Here is a 21,808-nt window from a genome sequence, read left to right as displayed (position 1 = left end):
TCATTCAAATGGTAGGCAACAGTGAGAACATGTACAAGTGGAGTAATCTGATTTGTAATGTTTGTGAAAAAAAAAAAAAAGTGTGTGAAAAATAACAAAAAGCTTTTAGCATTCTTCAGGAGAGTGCTCAATATTACAGATCAACTGAGCATATACAACCTGATTAATGGTATTAAATAGTATTCTTGGATTATGACAGCTCTCAGAGATCAGAATAGAAAAATACTTCACTCTCCTAACAGAAGTATTACATTTCATCATCAAGTCCTTCATATGAATACAATAAATGTGTGAAAATGTCATGGGTTCTGGTCGTAGGTTTACTCTTTGAATTACATAGCTATTAGGCTATGTTACACATTAATTACTGTCATGCTTAAAGGATATGGAGTGCCAGAACGTCTGTTTATGTGTGGCAGGCAGTTGACTGATGTTGAGATGACACAAAACTGCCACAACATCATTTTCCGCAAACCCACCCTGATCCCCTTCATGTGGCATATTAAGCCTGCTTTTCATGAGCTTTTAAGGGCCTCTTTAACCCAACACAATCAGTCAAGTTCCTGAGAAATGGGAAACCGGTGGAAAGTGAAAGCCTGTCCTAGCTAAAGAGCTTATTACCAGGATTAAATGAGCCCCAGGACTGACGTTTATGAGATTTCCCAGACAGCTATTTAGCGTAGTTGTACAGTCGACAGAAATAGTTGTACACTTTTGGATATGATGAACCTCAATTTATTGTGTTATGAGGTATACCAACCTAACATATCTATTACTTTTACACAATTTTCAAATAATACATTGTTTTATTTTTATTTAACCTGTATTTAGGCAGGGAGTCATATTGAGACCAAGGTCTCTTTTCCAAGGGAGCCCTGCATATACACAATTTACAATTATACATCATACACAATTACAATATTATGAACACAATCAAGATGAACAGTCACATTTTACATCAAAGAGGTCTTCAATCAGTATTGTAAATTGCCTGAGTGGCACCAGAAAATACAATTTTAATGTATTTTGCTGATTGTTCCAGCAGTGAGGGGAGGTTTTAACTCAGTAATTCAACCCTACTAGTAAGATTGCACTCGTTCTAACCATAGTTCCCTCTGTGCCTTGTTCCCACAGTGAGAAGACAGAATATGAAGGTGCGCATCAATGCCACCGGCGATACCATCATCATGAAGTTTGTCCGCCCCAGCCCTGATATCAAGCTGGAGGGTTACATCCTTGGCTACGGCAGCAGCATGTTCTCTAAACAGTTCATCCAGCTGCCTGAGAATGGGGAGCCCTACGAGACTGAGATCGGTGAGATCAGCCTTATCCAGATTTTCTTAACTCAGGTCCTTGGGTATCTAGCTCATTTTTGCTCCAGCCAACTACTCACTTACCTGTTCACTTACCTCAACAACTCAACTAATTATTATGATTAATTGATTGATAAATCAGGTGTATTTGAACAGGGCTAAACCAAACATGTTTGAGGGTACATCATGACCAAAACACTGCACTTACTAACCCCCTGAACATCAGGGATCCAATCAATCATCAGGGATCCAATCAATCATCATGAGTAGGGCCAGTTTTCCAGACCATAAATCCTAAGTATTTGATAGAATGTAGCACAATATGCCTTCTTGCAGTGCTGGGGAGTTCTTCATCTGAGCGGCCTACTCACTTTCACAGAGAAGTACAACACAGAGATTCCCCCATGGAAAGGGTGAAAAGGGCACACTTCACACACTGTTTGCCTTCCTCTTTAAAACCCTTTCCTGCATTCCATCCATCATCATCAACCACACTCTCCTGTGAGATATTTTCAACATCCCAAATCCTACCTTACCAGGGCAGCAGAAGGTCAGAAGAAGAATAGCTCTGGTGCTGGTGGTTTTTGTTTTTCCCACATTTAAAAAACCCTTACAATTTGAATCTCTTTCATTTCACATATAGTACATCACAGAAATATAGTGGAAAGAATTAGAATCAACATACAACGCCAAAGTTTCTGCCATGTCACATTCACTTACATACTGTATTGATATATGACAGGCAGTACACAGGAACATGTTTTCGCTTGTCGTTGACAAGTTCTCAATGGCAAACATGTAAATCCCAGAGAAGTAGAAAGGAATCCAGGTACCAGTGAGGATTGGACACCTCACTCGGCTCCAGAATTACTGAAAAGAGGCTGTTTGTTTAACACAAAACAGCTTCTGGGTGCCCTACTATTCCTTGAGGCCTTTCCCCTGTGTTAGAGAAGTGTACAGAGGGATCACACATCGTCAATCACGGCTCCAGCTGGGACCTGCAATGTAAAAAAACCACAACGAAAAACAAAGAATTAGCAAATTGGTATCAGCTGGCCCAACTGAACAGCTGATAAAAACTCCTCTGGCTCTTTTCAGATATTCATGTCACATAGAGTAAGACTATGCAAGGTGCATTCCATGCATCTATGTATGTGATACTACAGGTATGCTAGTGTGGATGTTGAACCACGTACAGGGTGATTTTCAAAGAAACTGACTTACTTGCACATATTCCTGCATCCACGCTACACTTATGTATTGAGAAGCTATTTTCAAAGACCTTACTATACTGCACTTGGTGCGGAGGTGAGCACAAAAAGGGTCAGACACGCCTTATTTAATTAACTACTAATTCATAATTTTTAGAACAATAATTATTATTAGACTATCCCTCCAATTCATTTCTGTACTCCAAATGGACTCCAAATCCCCATACTATAACTCTGCAAAGACTCAAGAGAACAACATAGAAAATGTTTCTAAAGGCTCAGCATGTAACTCATTTGTATGATGCCCCACCCGTGACATTGTGCCAGCCAAAATCCTGCTCACCAACTCCTACACCCTTCTTCCTGGCATCTCAACTCAAATGCTCAGGCTTTGTCTATAATCCATTTAACACCCACAGGCTAATCTGGCCAAAGAAAAGGATTTCAGGCCTCGCCCCTTCACATCATGTGCTTTGCAGTTATTCCTTAACGAGTTCTCGATTACATCTCATGCAATAGAAGCACATTTTTTTGGGATCTACATTTTTATTACAGATTTTATCCAAACTGCCAGATTTGTTTTAGCTATTTTCCAAATGTACACCCATATTTTTGCCTCAATTGGCCTAGGTCATTGCCTTTTTATACAGTAGATGAGTGATAATATGAATTTGACAGGATTATATGAGATAGTGGGCTAATCTCATTATCTCTCCCAGGGAGTTTGCTAAATCTTCCCTGGAAAGACTTTGTTACATAATTCTCGGGACCAACTCCAATCCAAATGTACTGTACCCCAAAGTGACTGCACTGTATATGTTTTTGTCTGTTGTGATGTAGTGACTAGTGAATGCCTTACATCTGTGCATCTGTTTTCTATATGTTTTTTTTATGGCTGTCTACAACACTGCATGCTGTTTTTAACACCACAGACTGAAGTGACTCATCAAGAGTCTTTCTTCTTTCTTTCTTTCTTTCTTTCTTTCTTTCTTTCTTTCTTTCTTTCTTTCTTTCACCCTACTCTCACTGTCAGGAAAATATTGTGTGTGTGTGTATGTGTGCGTGTGTGTGTGTGTGTGTGTGTGTGTGTCTGTTTCATACAACTGTATGTGTTTGCCTGTGTGTATGTGTACAATGATTTTTTTAAATGTTTTTTTTCCACAATTTTAGATGCAGAGCCCAAGTATCTGGTTGCTGTCCAACCCATTCCATCCAACGATGTCAAGAAACAATGTACAGGTATAGTGAAGACATGCATAATGTTTAACACTACATTATAAAGGTTGCAGAACGGTGTGTGAACTTTGACCCGTGCCCTCACAGGAAAGGTAAATCTGGACAAACCCCTCCACCTGGTAATTGGCTCCATCACCCCGACCTCTGTGCTCCTGTCCTGGGGAACCTACCTGAAGACGCCTTATGAAGGCAGCATTATGAACGACTGTCTGGAAGATGGGTAAGTGATAGCAAATTACCAGCAGCGGGACATCTGGTTTCTGTTTCATGTTGCCTTTTCGGGCCAAAGCGTTCCACATGAATAGGTTCAGATCCAAATGGATGACAGGTGAAACATTGGTACAGATTGTTTAAGGATTGGGAGGATCTTTACAAAGGAATAATATCTAGTTGTCATAACATGCAGACTAAGGCTGGGATTCAATCAATTGTAGATAATAGCTTTCTGTACTGAACATTCAGAAGTGCATTTTATTTGAACACCAGTGTGTGTAGTGTGCCCAGGATGGAGGCAATTGACACCTCAATTTAGCAGTTTTTTTTAACTCCCTCTATTTGGGGAAATTATGTTGTGCAAATCAAACCCACACCTTCAAGTGCAGTCCGGAAAGCTACAGAATTCCAGCCTCAGTCTTAAAAAACATGGTATCATCCCACTATGAAACATTTACATTTTTTTTGTGCATGTGTCCAAACAAGCTTTCCGCTCAATGTAAAGTCAAACGTGGGATGATTCATGATGAATAACAGTCCTACAGAGAAACATTAAGGAAGCGTGTGATTTCTCTTGCATGGAAAATGGCGTGGGGATGGAGGTGTTTTCCACAGCAGGTGTGTGCAGGAGTTGAGTGAGCATACACGGACTGCTGGGACACACTGACACACTTTTCCACTACTCTCATTTTCTCTGCCTTTCTTTGATACATTATATTATTTTTTCCATGTTTGAAAAGGGGAGAAAGTTGGAAAAGCCATTGGAAATCTTGACCAAAGCTGTACAGCTGAGAGTGTCTCCTTCCATTTGGGGTTCTTATTAAAAAACCTAATGTCAGTTCCTTCTGTTTACTGCCCTGGCTACTGCTAGGAGCGTTACTGCGAAAAGAAAATACATGAGGGAACCAAAACGGATCACTTGACACTGACAAGTTGACTGGTGATATTCCAGCCATAATTAACAATACCTAATGGGAGAAGTTTGTTCCAGATTGAGTCACAGTGGTCCATCAGAGCTACCCACACACATACTGTACTATACCTCAGATGTGGTTTTAGTGTGGCCGACCAGGTTTCGAACATGGGTCCTCTCAAAACAACGTTTGCCCAACGTTTGAGGTAATATGAGTCTTCAGGTTAGGGAAAGGTTACTTATCTCGAGAAAGTAGATCGCTTAATGACTGTGCCTTGTTTGTCCCTCCCCATGCAGACACTACACCATCAGATACAGAGAAAGGAACAGGAAGTGGATCTACCAGACCTGCCCTACCAGTGACACAGTGATTGACAACCTGAAGCCCAACACGCCCTACGAGTTCGGGGTCCGTCCCAACAAGGAGGACCGCAGCGGAGTGTGGAGCAAGCCAGTCATTCACAACACCAACATGGGTGGTACGCAGTGTTGGGGACTACATGTAGCTCAACTATTAGTTTAACTACATTATGCAGTGGCTTGGTGATAGTAAATTCAAATTACCAGAAACTTCTAACCAAAATAAAATAGCAGGAACTTCTTATCATCCTCAGGAGGTGTTAGGGCAGGGCTGGAACAAAAGTGTGAAGCCATTTAGCTCTCCAGCAATAGCTCTCCAGCTACCCTTTATGGATAAAAGGAAACAGAAAAACTGAAAGCAAGCAACAGATAGCATTTTGTGTTACTGTTTGTGCCAGACCTGCTGCCCTCTTCTTCAAACTGCAGTTGTTTTCATCTGTTTTCCCTTGTTTTCCAGACAAAAGCATCCAGAAACCCTACAAGCACAGGACCCCTATTGTGAAGCCAATGGTATGTGTTGTGTGTTGTCGCCCATAATCCTGCAGCATCGGGGCTATGACCCTACAGGACAATCTCTGCATTTAATCACTTCCACAGACACTGCTCTGCCATTGCCATGACATTTTTATTTCAGAAAATCATACTTTTATCAATTTATCTGCAATGGGAAAAGAATCCATTTGCAGTGAGAGGGCGATAATTAGAGCTCATTTGCATAATCCCAGTGTAGACTAGCATCTGCTTTCTCACCACTGACCCCAAGTCACCCTCCCCATTCCTGGGAGACACTTTAATGCGGGTTAAAGAGGGTCATACTCGCACCCCAGCTGCAGCAACACAAACATGTCCTCCTGTTCTGCAGTCCTGCCTGCTCTTCCATGGCACTAGCTCACACTCATAGCTCATTTAGTTGTGTAATAATTATATAGGCCTTGTTCTCCTAAGTATTCAGCATGTTTTGTTATGGGTCTAAATGTATGTGACATAGCTTTTCCAGGTGGAAGTCAGGATGGATGTGTTGGGAGGTTGAGGTTGAGGACATATTAGTTATGCTACAAACCCAAGGGAGACACTAAGATGTTGCAGTCAAGGCAAGGCAGCCAAAGCTATCATCATCATCATCATCATCATAAAACAAATGTACTGTAGCATTACCATGGTTTTTCCATGTATGGTTGCTGTTTGAAATGTGTCTCTTGATGTGTCGAAAATACCACCACCAACAAAGTGTATTTATTTGATTTGTGTTTTCAGAAACCAATTGGACCCCGTGCTCTGTTCCCACCTCGACCTGGTAAGCCATTTCAGTGTTCTTGCTTTAAATAAGACTACATGAGAATACATTTGTGTAATAGTCATATTACCACGTGTAGCCATTACACCGTGTTATCGCTTTTACAACAGAACCTTTTATCTCCTCAATGACAGAATCATCGGTCTTTCAACTTGTTCAGGCAACACCTTACTGAAGCATTATTGGCAAACTATAAATAAGGAATCTATGTAGTTATAATAGTGTGTTACTGTTGGTATGTAAGTACAGGCAGCTACATGGTACTAACCCATGTTGCATCTGTTTTCAGAGAAAATATGAAAACACAAGAATATACATGGCTAATGGCCACCATAACTTCATGTGTCTGGACTAGTCAGTTAGAGCATAGGCTATTGTACAGGTGGTTAGTCTGGTATGAAAAGTATAGTTCACTCCAAAATCTAAGTTTGTGAAGATGACCACATCATATTGTCAAGATGAGTCGATGTTCCACATCATTGACGGTGTAGCTATACCTCAATCATAAGTTAAGGATAAGGAAAGAAGCACAGTCTAATTTCCACATATTGGTGTCCATCATTTACATTTACCTTCGATGAAGCAGAATCTACAACCAATTTTGTCTGAAAACATGGAACAATCTCTGGTTTTCAAGTGAACTATCACTTAAAATGTTAATTGGCAGCATTACAGCAATAAGAACACATTAGAAATGCAGTGATGGTATAATAATTTCAAAGCCATTTCAAAATAACTATTATCTCTTGTTGATTTCCATATTTCCCCAGCTCTTCACAACAGGACCCAACCTAGACTCTCTCCTCTGCTAAAAAAACCAGGTTTCCCAGGAGCACCAAAGACATCTTTTGGTGATTACTCTCTCTCTCTTCTCTCATACAAACACACTCCCATCCTGATGTTCAGTTTTTTATTTGGGGTTGCACAAGTATTGTGGCCTAGAAAGAAACTCTATTCTCTTAACTTCTATTCTCTTTTGAAACAACCTGCTGTGGTCCAAAACAGGTTTCCTGACCGACACATTCTCTTTCTTTTGACACTTTTCCTTTACACACTTATGAAACGTGATATTATTTTCTACAGCAACGCCAGAGAGCCACCAGGAAACTAAACCCATTCCCAGGTCCAATGAGCCACAATGGCAGCTGTTCCCTCTGGGTAACAAAATATGCTTATTTTGAATCATACAGCTTTATTCGCAGTCAGTCATCGCTTGGCTATGTCCATATTGCTGCTGAAAGGGGGTGTGGTCTGAGAACGGCATCTGTTATGATTGGCCGCATGCTGGCATGCCTTGAGCCCTCAGAGTTAGAAAGTCCCAGGAACCTTGGAGATGATTGCACAGGAGTGCCCACCACAGAGCTGGAAGTACATGTGTAAGTTTCACCCATCAAAGGCAATGCGAAGAGCACGCATGGTCTCTTGATTACTTTCACTTTTTTGCGATTTACCCACGCCTCCCATTTAACCCAAGCACTGTAAAAGGATTGGTTGCTTGTTTTGCATACTCTGCCCACAATACTGTACCGACACAATACTGCTCTGCATTTTATTTCTCTCTCATGTGGATAGTTTTTTCTTTCACTCCACACTCATCCTTTGATCTATTCATCCATCCATTTTTCATTGATTTCAAGCTCTATCTTTTGTGTACTCTACCTGTTATGTCAACTCTTGTGAATCCTTTCCACCCCCAGCAGTATCCATGATAATCTTCTTTTATGTAGAAAAACATTGGTTTTGTTAGTCTACAGTGTTTACAATTGGTCTGGAATATGGCACTTTAATCCAATTGTCCAAAATATGTGTAGCCATCAAAATGTTGTTGAAGAAGTGAATGAGGCAGCGACTGTATTGGTCTAAAACTAGTCCTTGGACATAATCAATGTACAAATGACATGTTCCATCAGTACAGTATGGAAAATATCTATTTCAATGGATATGAAAGACCAAACAAGTAATCCAACAAACACTTTTTTAAAATGTATTTTTACAGTAGGCCCATAAGAGAGAAGACCATTTGTACATTTACTTTTACAAATGGCTACACAATTTGAATTTGCATGTTCATTACTTAAATCATATTTTTCCTATTTTTGTTTCTATACTGTACATCATGATCTCCAGCCATCAGTCTCTCTCCATCCTCTCTCCCTCCCTCTCATTTTGTCTTCAGAGTTCTTGCACTTTAAAAAGCCAGTGGCCATGCTGGGTTTGAATAGTCTGCATGAAATCACTGCATGCCAAAGACGCAGACGTGTTTGGGTTTCCCTTTAGGGGAAGGCAGCACAAAGTCGATCTGCATACCTCTCCTACATCCCCACTCCCACCCCTCTGTCATCTACTGTCCTTTTAAGAATTCACAATGATAATAAGTGTGTGTAGTTTATGAGGTGCTACAGTACATGATTATGAGAACAAAAAGATCAATTGGAATCCACTAATGTGTGGCTCATTTAGGAAATTATTGAAAAAATTATTGAATTTAATTTGTGCAATTAAAAGCAGGCATTAGGAGACTCATCTCCCCATAGCATTGAGAGCTGATGAAGATGATTTGAATGCTATCCATTTAGACCATAATAATTAAGCACTATGAACATGGAAGTGACAGTATATGATGTGATCTTCCAAAATGGTCTAGTCCCCATAGTCAAAGTACCTTTTTCCTCTCTCCCACCTCAGACAGAGGAAACAGTATTAGAAATGCCTCTTCCCATCCTGCGGACCTCCCTGCTGCCTCCCCCCAACTCCTGCCCACCAAACCCCCCAGTACCACAGCCTCCCCACTTCCTAACCCCTCGTCAAACGGTGAAAGGCTTCAGGGACAGGCACAGCCCAGAGCACCCACTAGTGCTACAGAGAAGCCACGTAACCCCTCTGGTAATTTCTACCTTTCAAACTTGTTTTTCTCCCCTTCGCAGGGCCTGTAAAGTCTGAAACTTTATAAGAGTCGATGTTGGTCACCTGGAAGAGTTCGAGTAAATAAACTTTTACAGAGAACTAAAAGACATGTTTTCAACTGGTTGAACTCAAAGGGTATGAGGGATACTGGCAAAGATCATTGGTTTTCTTTTAATTCAATGGGCTGTCTTTGTGAATGCTGCCAAGTACGAGATTAAGTGGGGGACAATCTGGAATGACTCATACCACTGTAACTCAACCCTTCCCAAACAGATAAAAACTCTCTTTCCCATACAGCACTCAACAAAACACAAGAAGGATCATCACTGCTGAGAACCGCCCAGGGCAGTGAGAGAGCCAATAATAATAACTGGGGTAACGATGACCTCATCGTATGAATGCCCTCACTTCCTTTTTGTTGTGCCCTAATGCTGGTGTGGCTCCACTGTCTGTGTCTGCTGGACTGTACATCCCATGTCTGTGCCATCATCTCAATCCACAGCTTTCCTGTCATCATCCAGCCTCATGCAGATTCATTCATTTGTCCACAGGAATGGCCAACAGCGGAATGTCCTTTAATGCACCTCCACATTCCCCACTAGCCTCCATCCACCGCTGACCCCCATGTTTGCATGTCCAACACAATCTCACAGTCATGGTTACATTCTGCTGCTGATGCCCATCAGCTTGTATGACTGTGAACTCCTCAAGATTGTGAAAGCTTAAAAAGCCACATAATTCAATAGTTTGTTTAGCTATATCCTGTGATTGATTCATAGTCAATTAAAATAAAAACAACTTTATAAAACAATTTAATAAAATGCAACAAGTGATGCTTTGTCCATCACTAACAACCACTACAGTATGTCACTGCTAAGGGCTGCTGCCTCTGCTTCAAGCACACCTGAATGGCACGATTATTGGCAATGATATATTCATTGTAACGAAAGTCTTGCAATTGTTTTTGATCTTCTAGGTCAAGGCAACCAGAGAAATTTGAACTCATCGTCATTGGCATTGAAGCCCCATGGCCCAGCCATTACAATGATAGCGCGGACCATGAAGTTTCCTGCCAGACACCCTCTCTTTCCCCTCACTAACGGCATAAGACAATCCTCTCTTCCTAGGGCCCATAACTCGTCTCAGACCTCCGGGACACAAGGGGGTAATGGAATCTTTCCTCCCTACCCTCCGTCTCCTTCCTCCCTCCTCCTCAAAGCCCCCCCCCCCCACCCCCTATGTAACCACTGTGAAGTATTTACCCCAGACAAACGTCAAATGTTGTCACAACTGGGCAGATTGAATTTGCAGTGCTGGCTTGACTATGAGGGCCTAGTTTAACCGTTGCAACATGTGGATCACGGTCATGCTTCAAGGTGGCTTGTGAGATCTTATTTGTCATGGATGTCTACTGTATCTCTTGCACCATCTGCTGAAGTCACTGACTTTGTGAGTTTAGGCTTGTTAGATTAGACTTGTTAGATGTGATGGACATTGTCTCTTACATCCTGGTTAGACCACAACCATGGTAGACATTGTTTTCAAGGTGTCTCTTCACTTGAGGCTTGAAAGCTAACAGGATTCTATGGTGGCTCATTATATATCACACACTTTCCCACACCAAATCACATCTCTTTATGTCCTGCTGTCTTTTGTTAATTTTCAATCTCACAAGGACTGTTCTCGAGTTCACTGTTCTGTCCTGAAGAATGACATCCTTGCTAACCATGATACTTTTACGTTCCTATAACATCCCTTCTTCTTCATCCCTTCTTCTCCCTACAGCAAATGGAGAGCATCACAAGGGACTCTCCCTTCCCAAACCAGTCATGTGGTCCAGACTGAGAATGGGTAAAAAGAGCTGATTTCTCCTCTGTGTCTCTCATCCATTATTAACAAACAGTCGCTGTCGTTGTGGCGGCTTCATCTCCATTGCAGCCCATGTTGGTGTCCTTCATGCATTGTGTTTGTCGATACATGTATGTGTTTGTCCTTCCATCCATGTAACCGTCAGTCTGTCCTTCCATTTGTTTTGTTGCTGTGCGTCTGAGAGTCGTGGTGTTAACTCAAGCTTCTTGCAGATTCAATGCTGCTGCTGGCTTTAAAAGCTTATGGCAAAGACTTGGAAATGCCCATTTGCTATATTTTTGGAGTAGTTACAACATGCCTGTATAAGCATTACATTTGGTTATTGGTGGCGGGAAAGTATTGTTTGCATTATACTGTACAACAGTTGGTTAATGTTGCCTGCACAGATACTGAAACTGTTTCAGAGGCCTCCAAAGAGCCCTTATTGGGTTTTGTAGATGCTGAGCTATATACCCAAGGCTGTCTCTCTGTCACAAATTTGCCACCAGTCATTTTGACTGGGAGTTGGAAAAAATGCAGTCATACTTTATCTTACAGTCAGGTTTTACCTGGTATGTACTTGAAAATGAAATTACACAGTTAATGGTAATTGCATGACACTTTCTTATTAATTTACCATTACATACCATGGTATGAAGTAGTTACCGACTGTCAACTTCTTTGAAGTGAGTACCACCAGAAAGGACCAGGTTTTACCACACAATTTCTTAGTACGTATGTACCAGTCAATTCCACTGAAACTATAACTGTATTATTCACACATCTGGTCAAAGTAGTGCAGCAGAAATGACTCAACGTCTATCCTGGTTTTCTCCACAGCTTTGGTTTGGGGTTCAACCTGCGCATGATTGTGTGCATGTTTTTTTTGTGCAATAAGCATGACCTGTGATTGGGTTGGGGTGGTTATGGTTACCTGGTTGTATGTTTTAACTCTATGTTGTATGTTATAATAATCTGGTAATAATGTACAAACTAGTGTAAATTATCTTTAAGAAATCCTTGACCCTCCGGACACGATAATGCAAAATGGTGGAATACTTCAACTCAAATCTTTTGAACTCAAATCATTTCATGAAAAATTATTCATAAGCTATTATTCTTGTCTTCAGGTCACTGCTTTTGAATTGAAAGCAAAAAAAAACAAAGACAACAGAAAGGGAGTAGGTTTTAATCCTAGTGCTTTTCCTGCAGCAAACAACTCACTGTTGGAGGACATTAAACCTGAGTTCCCTGGTCTTTTGGGCCGTTCAGGGTCTTCCATTGAGGACCAGTTCTATGGTAAAGGCATGAATCCAGTCTTATCTGCACCCAAAGCTATAGCCCCTCTCGCTGACTCGCACTCCCCATCATTCCTACCCAGACTGCATGAGTCGGCCACAATGAATGTTTAAACTCAAGTCTCGTTTTTGACCAAAATATTGGTCACCATGACTGAGAACTCGATCAAAGGCTTCAGCTAAACAAGCCTTTGGAAAATACTTTCTTCTTGGAAAGTATGCAGTCTCCTGGTCGTTTATTTTTAAGAACCTTATTTTGGCGTGTTCCTTACCAAGCTTTGCACTTTTTCTCACCACAAGATGTTAAGTAACGAAGTGTTCTTTAATAGCCCTGTCCTGTAATGAACCTTACGTTTTGATTGGAGGCTCGAATGTTATTTTTATATATTTTCCTGGGTAGGGTCCACACGCTTAAGCCTGTTTGCTTCTGGCTTGATTGCAAGTATTGACTTTTTAAGAACAATAAGCTTCAGACGGTAGTGCATCGCTGTGGAGGTGCCAATGTTTAGAGTACCCTCATGCAATCAGGAGAGCATGGCTCGCATCAGCTTTTTTCATCAGCTGTGGAATCCAATGTTTGTTTTTGGTTACAGGATTGTGTTTGTTATGGATTAGAATTATACCAATATTTTTGCATGAGTGGCAAAATCACAAGTACCTGTAGAATAAGTCAGCAATCAATGAACAAATTATTTGCTGGCTTATACACTTTTGAACAGTTTATTATTTGTTTGTTTTTTCTTTTTCTTTTTTCTTTTTTTCTTTTTTGATTATTTTTGTTCATTACTATTTTTACCTTTTTATTATTAAATTGGGCTTGGACAAGACAAATGCAATGTCAGTCGATGGCTGATTTCAATGTTTTTGATATAGTAACATATAAGCTGTTCTGGATAAGGGAATACAAACAGTCAAGAAAACAAAAAGTATAGAACAGACGCATGTCAGTGACTTGGGCAGGTACCAGAGTTCTAAGTATAGGCCCATCAAACAAAGGAGAACTGTGTATGTATGCCCCTAAGTCTGTTTCGACCCTTGTCGTCAGGACCTTATAAAGACCTTAGGCTTAAGTTTGTTACAATAAATACATTGGGAACACAGTGTGTGTGTGTGTGTGTGTGTGTGTGTGTGTGTGCGTGCGTGTGTGCGTGTGTGCGTGCGTGCGTGCGTGCGTGCGTGCGTGCGTGCGTGCGCGTGCGTGCGTGCGTGTGCGTGCGCGTGCGTACGTGCGTGGAGCCTTTGTTTTAAAGTAGAAACATATCTTTGGTAGTTGCAGAATTCAACAAAGCAGTGCTAACTAGAAACTGGTCGTCTTTCAAACATTGTTATTTACATGATTTTAAATTGATTGAAAGGAATGCACCCATATTGTTTCATATTACAAGCTAAAATGTTTGAGAATTGGCTTTCATGTTCTGGGTTTGCACTTATTATATTTTCTTCTGGAACTGGAACAATTCCTTGATTGTGAAGAATTTGGCCTCTCTGGAAGAAGGGGATAATTGGCAACAGGTTGTGCACTTCTTTCTTGGTAAATCTGAATATAAGTAAAACCTTATGGAATTACATGGCATTGTTCATGTTTTAAGGTTCATTGGGCATTAGGGAATGGGCATAGGGTTTTACCATCACTGAATAAGGAGTTGGAGTACATTTAGAGTTCCTCCTCAGCAAAAAATGCCAAAAGTAATTCTACACAGCCTTTTACAGTCATCTGTGTGATGTACTGTATGACGGATGACCATGGAGTAATAAGATACCACTAACTTTTATGTAGATATTATTGTTTGTTTCATTTCTAACAATGATCACAGTGTGGGTTATTCTATTGGTATTGAAAGAGTGTTCCACTGTTTTTCACTGATGACCTTTCCAAGGCAAAAAAACATCCTCTTTTGCAAAGAACTTGAGTTGGAGTTTCTCTCTGTATGGTCTATAGCCATCAGGACACTGTTGTGTGTACTCTTATTACCTGTAATGCCTTTGCTTTGTCGGATAGAAGCATCTAGCAGTGAAATAAATCAAACAAATAACAACAGAGATGTTGTTAATGTTGCTGACGTTTCTTTTTCCCACCATGTTTCAGGATCTCCCGCTCGCCCATCCATCCCAGTCAGCAAAAAGACCAACCTGGTTGGCAAACCTGGTGGCATGGGTAAGGCCTAGTTTCTGCCAGAAATGACACACCAAGAACACCTTAACATTGAATTGAAAACCATTGTTAAATTAAATTGATTAAGATTGTTATTGTGTTCATGAATTAATTGTTTGTCACTGTCAATGTTGTCATCAGAAAGTGTAGCATTTGCATATGGTTTTCCTCTCAGAAAAAAATATAATCATTTTCAGTGCAGCAGTAAACAATTTGCTTTGGCCAACTCTATGTTCCCTACAGACAAGTTGAATGACTTGAAGCAAACAGACAAGGCCTCGGTTCTGAAGCCCAACTTCCCCCAAGCAACAGCCAAGCCCTCTAAGCAAGAACGCAAGCAGACAACAACTGTTGCACCATCAGTCAATGGTATGAGTGAGTACTGATTGGTTGCATCAGAGTGTGTGTGTGTGTGTGTGTGTGTGTGTGTGTGTGTGTGTGTGTGTGTGTGTGTGTGTGTGTGTGTGTGTGTGTGTGCGCACCCCAAGGCGTGATACAAATAGTTTCTTTTTTCGCTCTTCTAACAGCTAGCAGATTTGAAACCTGGGAGAACTCTTCCTTGTTCAGTGCCCTACCAGCTTCTGATGTGGATGCTTTGGGCAAGAAACGATTTGTGGGTAAGACACCTCCTCCTAAGTATCACTGACTTCTGTTAACACAAAACATAAATGGAGAAATGGAGAAATTGTCATTGTGGACAGAAATGACATTAAATGGTATAACTCCTTTTTCTCAAAGCACCTCACGTGGTCTACAAAACAGACAAGAAACCAGATGAGCCTTGCTCTATCACTACCTCCCTCAACTTCTTCCCTGAAGAAGAGGGCGGTGAGCAGAATGTGACAGCCCCACCTAGGTCCTCACCCTCCAATCTCACTGTAGTGACTGTGGAGGGATGCCCCTCCTTCATCATTCTAGACTGGGAGAAGGCCGACAACGACACTACAGGTGGGGAGAGAACAGCGATGACTGAAATGCAATGATCAGCTCAGTGCAACATGATGAAAAGAAATTGCTCTAACATGCTCCAATTGTTCCAATTGATGTGGGTAAATTGGTAGGTAAATTGATGTGATACTGCTTCTTTGTTAATGGAAGGAACCATGACTTTTCTAATTGTCTTGTAGAGTATGAAGTCATCTCCACCACCAAGGGACCAGATGGTGAGCAGGTCTCCATCCTGACCACCAACCAGACTCACACCGCAGTGGAGAACCTCAAACCAGAGAGCAGGTATCTAGAACATCCATGTCACTCATCCTTTTCATGTCATTGTCTAGAGTTTACTAGATTTTATAAATAATTACTTGAGTGCACTTTCTCTAATTCCTCTTAAAATAAAATTAAAAAGATAGCCAGAAGCTTTCTACAGCTCTCTGAAGCTGTATGCATTTGTTTATCAGGATCTCCATTAGCTGCTGCACATGCAGCCACTACTCTTCCCCAGGTCTAAATAGAACAGAAAACACATGACAGAGTACAGAACAGCTATAAACAGAACAATTATACTGTATACAAGAACAACATAAATATACAATAACCGGGTGTATTAGTTCAGAGAAATAACATGCAGAACATGCAAAATTCCCTTGCTTCCAAAGAGCACCCTGTCAACCTTAGTCCCACGAACTACGAACAATAGTATACTGTAGCTCCAGATCCAGAGAGTTGGGCCATGTCTGGCTAGGTTCAGGACCTTCCGTTCTCAGAGGTGTGCTTGGAGAAGGTGTTTGACATGTGGAGAGCAGGCTGTCTAGAGGGGGGTCGCCAGGCTTGCTAGGGTTTTAATGAGCCTGAATATGTGGACTATTTGGCATTAAAGAAGTGATAGAGCATAAACCAGGGCTTCCTGTGAAGTGAGGCCGCTGGCACGTGGGGCCATCGCTGTGCCTGAACATCTCACATGGAGGAACCATTAAAGGGAGGGGCCAGACTCTCTTCCTCTGTCTGGAGAAGACTTACTGTAGATCATATGTCAGCGTACAGTATACACTATTCGCCTCATTTTTCAAGTAACAACAAGACCAAACAAGAATACCCCAGCTTTTCCATCAGATACTGTGTCCCGTTTAATATAGAGGATGAAAGGAGAACATTACATTTCAGTAAAAATGATTGCTTACAACTGGAATTGAAAAGAAATTAGATTCTGGAATGGGTGGGGGATGCTTGTGAGATTATCTGATATTGACATTGCCTGCTCTTACCTCACAGCTATGAGTTCAAAGTGAAACCCAAGAATGAGCTTGGAGTGGGGCCACCCAGTGAGCCTGTGTCTTTCAACACGGAGTCAGGTACAGTATGATTCACATCCACCCAAGCCGTACACTCTTGGCATATGCTGTACATCATGTAGCTTCATATCAGATACAGTATAATTAGAGGCAGGATTTTTTCTTGTTCATGTGACCAGGAATATGCTGGGCCATAGTTAGAGCATACAACCAGGTCCTAGGCCCTGTTATTAGTTTAACTGAGGTCAAGGGTTGTTCCTGGTGAAGTCATGTGATCAGGAAAAACTCCTCTAGAATTGACTAATGTTTCATAGAACACCCAAGAAAAGAAGGTTCCTACTAATACAGTATACTTCGCCACCAGCTAGTGTAGTATGTAATTATCAGTAATTACATTCCATAGTCTTATAGAGGGGCCTCTGTCCGCAAATAGGCATGCACTAACATACGTAAAATCATATGCGATCCATCCCCATTTACCTTTCGCAGAGTCCGTAATAAACTGCCTGTTATCAACATAATGCTTTCAGCATGGCCCTCCATTTTCATAACCTTGGCTCCCAATTCTATATAAACTGTCTAGGTCCCAGGGGTTTCTGTCTAGGTGCCAGCTCCCCCTCAACCTTCAGAGCAGTGCACACACTCAGTAACAGCATATCATAAATAACTACAGAGTAGGGAATCATGTCATTGTAATGTTTCTGGGAGGACTTTACCATTGGGCCTCACTGGTCCGCCTAAGCTTACCCTCTCTATCTGAGGGATGGGGAGTGTGACAGAGCTCTGGAGTCCTTGTATCACGTATTTGGCGTTTTGTATCAGCCCTCTGATGCCAAAGGCTCAGGATCAAGTACAGTGCATGAATCATTTGCCGTAGATTTCACACAGCTATCCCAAAACGTATGCAGATATGTTTAGTACTTATGTATTTGTAGAACCTATTCTGAGCATGTTTACACACAGTATACACTTACTGTATTCTTATTTCTCTCTCATTTTTTTTCATCTCACTCTCTCTCTCTCTCTATCTCTCTCTATCTCTCTCTCTCTCTCCCTCTCTCTCTCTCTCTCTCTCTGATAACTATGTATGTGTGCCACCAGTGCTGCACGCTCACTATTTCATTGATAATGAAGGTGTATTAAAACTCTAAACTCTTTCTCTCCGTCCTACAGCGGATCCACGAGTGAGCGAGAACGTCTCAGGTAAGCCTGCTCTCCTTTCCGTCTTCTAGCACGAACAACCAGCATTCCAGCATTCTGAATGAATGGCTTACTTAATGAGAGCTACTGGCACAGAGAGTCTGTCGAGACTCAGACCTCTGCCGGCACTGCTCTCCAATCCTATGAGTTCACTTCTTCCACACCCAACTCCCAGCCAGACCAAACATTTACACAGCAAATGAAGGCAACCTCTATTCTTTTTCCTTTCGTTTTCCACCGCCTTTTAATAAAGAGACAATTACCTTGATGCTCTTAAAATAGGATTTTGATTGGGTGTTCACTGTGCTTGTCTTGCCTATTGTTTGTAAACCTCTTGCTAATTTTGCCTTTCAGGAAAAGATGCCATCTGGACACAGTTCCCCTTTAAGACAGATGCCCACTCAGAGTGCAACGGGAAGCAGTATGTGAAGAGGACCTGGTACCGCAAGTTTGTGGGCATCCAGCTATGCAACTCTCTCAGATACAAGATCTACCTAAGTGATTCTCTTAATGGTGAGTTAATTTAGTGGTCTGTACTCTGTTTGATACCATTTTTCATTCCATTCCATGCATTACAATGAGCCCGTTCTCTGATATTTACCTCCACCAGACTCCCCTGGTAGTCACTTCCTTCAGTACAGTAAATGCAGTGTGCTGTCCACATACACTACAATATAACCCTTATCCTTGTGGGCATGGAGCTGATTGAAAAAGCAGACCTGTTACAGAAACTGCAGCACAAGAATACTTGTGCTTTTTCCACTAATGAAACTGAATGAAGTTCTGATAAACATCAATGAGTGTGTTTGTAATATTATGTATGACACATATTGGTGTTTCAAGTCTGGTTTCAACAAAGAAAGTAAATTGTCCCTGTACCTCAGTGCACATTTGTGGGTCTCTTTTGACACCTGCCCTCCATGACTGTCTTGCAGGTAAATTTTACAACATTGGGGACCAGACTGGCCATGGTGAGGACCACTGCCAGTTTGTGGACTCTTTCCTTGATGGAAGAACGGGGAGCCAAGTTAGAGCCGACCAGCTGCCATCACGGACAGGTATAGCACCGACAGCTTATGGTTAGAGTTATAATAGTCATTGTTGTCATCAGAAAGTGTATCAACTTAGAATTTTTTGTTGTTTCATTTTTCTGTTTCAGGGTATTACAGAGCCATGAGGCAGGAACCTGTCCACTTTGGTCAGATAGGAGGGAACTCTCATGTTACCTATGTTTCATGGTACGAGTGTGGAACGCCCATTCCTGGTAAATGGTAGGACCCCCAGGGGTACCCGTGGAGATGCCCGAAGGGAATATCACACAGGGTTGGGAAGGTGACAGGACGGGCCATTTATGCGTCAGATTCCAGATGCTGCATATCCCCTGTCTATACGTCCCGTAACCCAACCATGTACACATTTGTACAGGATCTACATGTCAGGGACTTTTATCGAACACATTTGTGATTATGTAAAGGCAAACACGCCTCATCTCAATATTTATCAAACATGACAAAAAGGCAAAACAAAAAAAGAAAAGAATGAATAATGGATGAATGGAGACATTTTTACTTAACGCAATGTGAGGTAACAAACATACAATAGATTAAAAAAAATAAAAAATTAATATGGGGAAGCTGGCTCCCTGAAACTGTTTTGATAACTTGTATGATATTATTTATCAACGTTTTTGATGCCATGTTCCTTGTGAGGGCCTCTGATGAGTCACAGGAAATGGGTTATAATGCAATGCTTCTGCTGTAAAGAGTTGTAGAGTTCCAGATTTCATGTTTTCATCGACAGTGACTGATTGATAGTACAAACGTTCCGTAAAACATAGCTGTTTGCATGGACTACATCTCTCTCATAGAACGTTTTAGTTCAGATTCAACTCCATAGAAAATATGGATCAACATGGAAATCCATTCTTACACATAGCTAAAAACATTCATCATATGAATTATTATGCACATGATACCCTGGACAATCAAAGAGGGGCATAACTTCCACTGACAGTCACAAAAATATGCACGCAAAATAAGCACAAACACAAACACAACAGTCGTACACACAGAGGAAGCTTTGTGCCAATACAATGTTCCTCCTCCATTAGCCCTGACATATTGGGTGGCTATGGACCGGAGGTCTGTACACTTGCAATTTGCACAATATAAATGTATTTATATGTATATGGAGAAAAACTATTTTGTTCAACTAACTTTTGCAAAAACACCTCCCTTAATGAGACTGTTCATGTCATACAGGTCTCGATTGGCAGCATTTCACCACCTCCGATGCAGCATGCATGTAGATGTTGTGTTCAGGGATAGTGTGGTAACAAAGGTGGGTTAACTCTGGACACCAGTGATGATGAAGGCTGTAGCTGTAGAGTAAATCTAAATGCTAATGCTAACAATGCTAGTGTAGTGTATGTGGGCTACACATAATTGGGCAGCTGCAGTGTTTACGCCCTACCATATCCCTGGTCATATTCATATACAGTGTTGCATATTAGAGGGAGACATAATTGAGAAGTGGTAGAGAAAGGAGTGCATTATTGAAAAATGTCTTGTTTGTGTACAGAAATACACTTCTGGCTCAAAGCGCTTGCAGATGAGTGTTTTATGATTATTTTTATGGAGAATGTTTGTGACATAAAACTGTTTTTTTTTGTTTTAAAGCCTACTTTCCCATCTGTAACTATTTACAGTAATAAAGACAAATATTTTGTTTCCTTTTTATAAAAAAAAAACAACTGTTGTCCTTGCCATTTTTAATTTTGGGTTTCTTCTAGGTAATATTCTCTTCAGTTTATTTTACAGTTTTACCAGTTCTATATTTGAACAAGATTTTTTTTTCTTCTGTTGTTCAGTCTTTCATAGAATTTTCATTACAGTAGAAAAGGTAAAGTTCCTGAGGAAACATTGTGTGCTTTATGCTGTCTAAAAGTTTTTGTGGTAGTGGAAGAAGTTAAAATAGTGAGGTATCTTTGAGAAAGGCCATTATTTTCTATGCCCTGCCAACAGTATTCTGACAGAGGGACCTGTGAGACCTTGACCACCACTGAGCCCATCTCCTTCCAGCTCATACATCCTGGTACTTTCCCCCGTGTCAGAGTGACTCCAATTAGACAAATCAACAGAGATCCATGGATTACCACACTTTTCCAGACCCAGAGAGAGCAAGCCCAGCGGAGGCCAATTTCAACACAGGGACATTCTTCGAAACCGCAGGGGCAAGGGAAAGAACGCTCATGAAAACTTGAAAACTGGCTCTCAATGTCTTTATTAGCTTTCCAAGAGAAATGTTATAGTCTGGGCATAACAACTAATGTCACTTCAAGGTGGAACTTTAACTCAGATAGGAGATAAAACCAACCCTAGGGTTCTGGCTGTAGCCCTTCATGGTGATTTATGGGTTTCTTAAATAAACTTATGTCACACTCATACGTATATATCACCAATATGCTGAATAGGACTACTGATAGAACAATCACTTTACCCCTCATTGCATCGATATTGCTCTGTATAATTGGGATCAGTTCCGTTTTCTAAGCAAGTTACATACCACTTTTGAAGAACTTACTGTACACATTAAATTGCATCTGATCAAGATCATTTGCAGTTGTATTAGCA

The 21,808-nt window shown here is 41.1% G+C and overlaps 1 protein-coding gene across 6 annotated transcripts; it reads left to right on the top strand.

Moving 5' to 3' along the window:
* Positions 1-1,135: 1,135 nt before the first annotated feature.
* abi3bpb (ABI family, member 3 (NESH) binding protein b) lies at positions 1,136-20,933 on the top strand. 6 transcript variants are annotated; one of them, XM_083685154.1, is made up of 19 exons: positions 1,136-1,314; positions 3,695-3,763; positions 3,848-3,980; positions 5,184-5,365; positions 5,704-5,756; positions 6,501-6,540; positions 7,311-7,391; positions 11,230-11,295; positions 12,505-12,591; positions 14,677-14,745; positions 14,986-15,111; positions 15,270-15,359; positions 15,481-15,690; positions 15,870-15,975; positions 16,957-17,036; positions 18,150-18,179; positions 18,531-18,689; positions 19,112-19,234; positions 19,336-20,933. In XM_083685154.1, the coding sequence occupies exons 1-19, from the start codon at positions 1,149-1,151 to the stop codon at positions 19,449-19,451; spliced, it is 1,986 nt and encodes a 661-aa protein (XP_083541280.1). In that variant the 5' UTR covers positions 1,136-1,148; the 3' UTR covers positions 19,452-20,933. The 6 variants fall into 6 exon arrangements, with proteins under 6 accessions (XP_083541280.1, XP_083541278.1, XP_083541281.1 ...); XM_083685152.1 differs by lacking the exons at positions 11,230-11,295; positions 12,505-12,591 and adding exons at positions 7,624-7,698; positions 9,226-9,423; XM_083685155.1 differs by lacking the exon at positions 12,505-12,591.
* The last annotated feature ends 875 nt before the right edge of the window (positions 20,934-21,808 follow it).

Source organism: Argentina silus, assembly GCF_951799395.1.
Source record: "Argentina silus genome assembly, chromosome: 14".
Lineage (NCBI taxonomy): Eukaryota > Metazoa > Chordata > Actinopteri > Argentiniformes > Argentinidae > Argentina > Argentina silus.
Note: the sequence above shows the minus strand (reverse complement) of the source record. Positions and strands in the feature narration are given on the sequence as shown.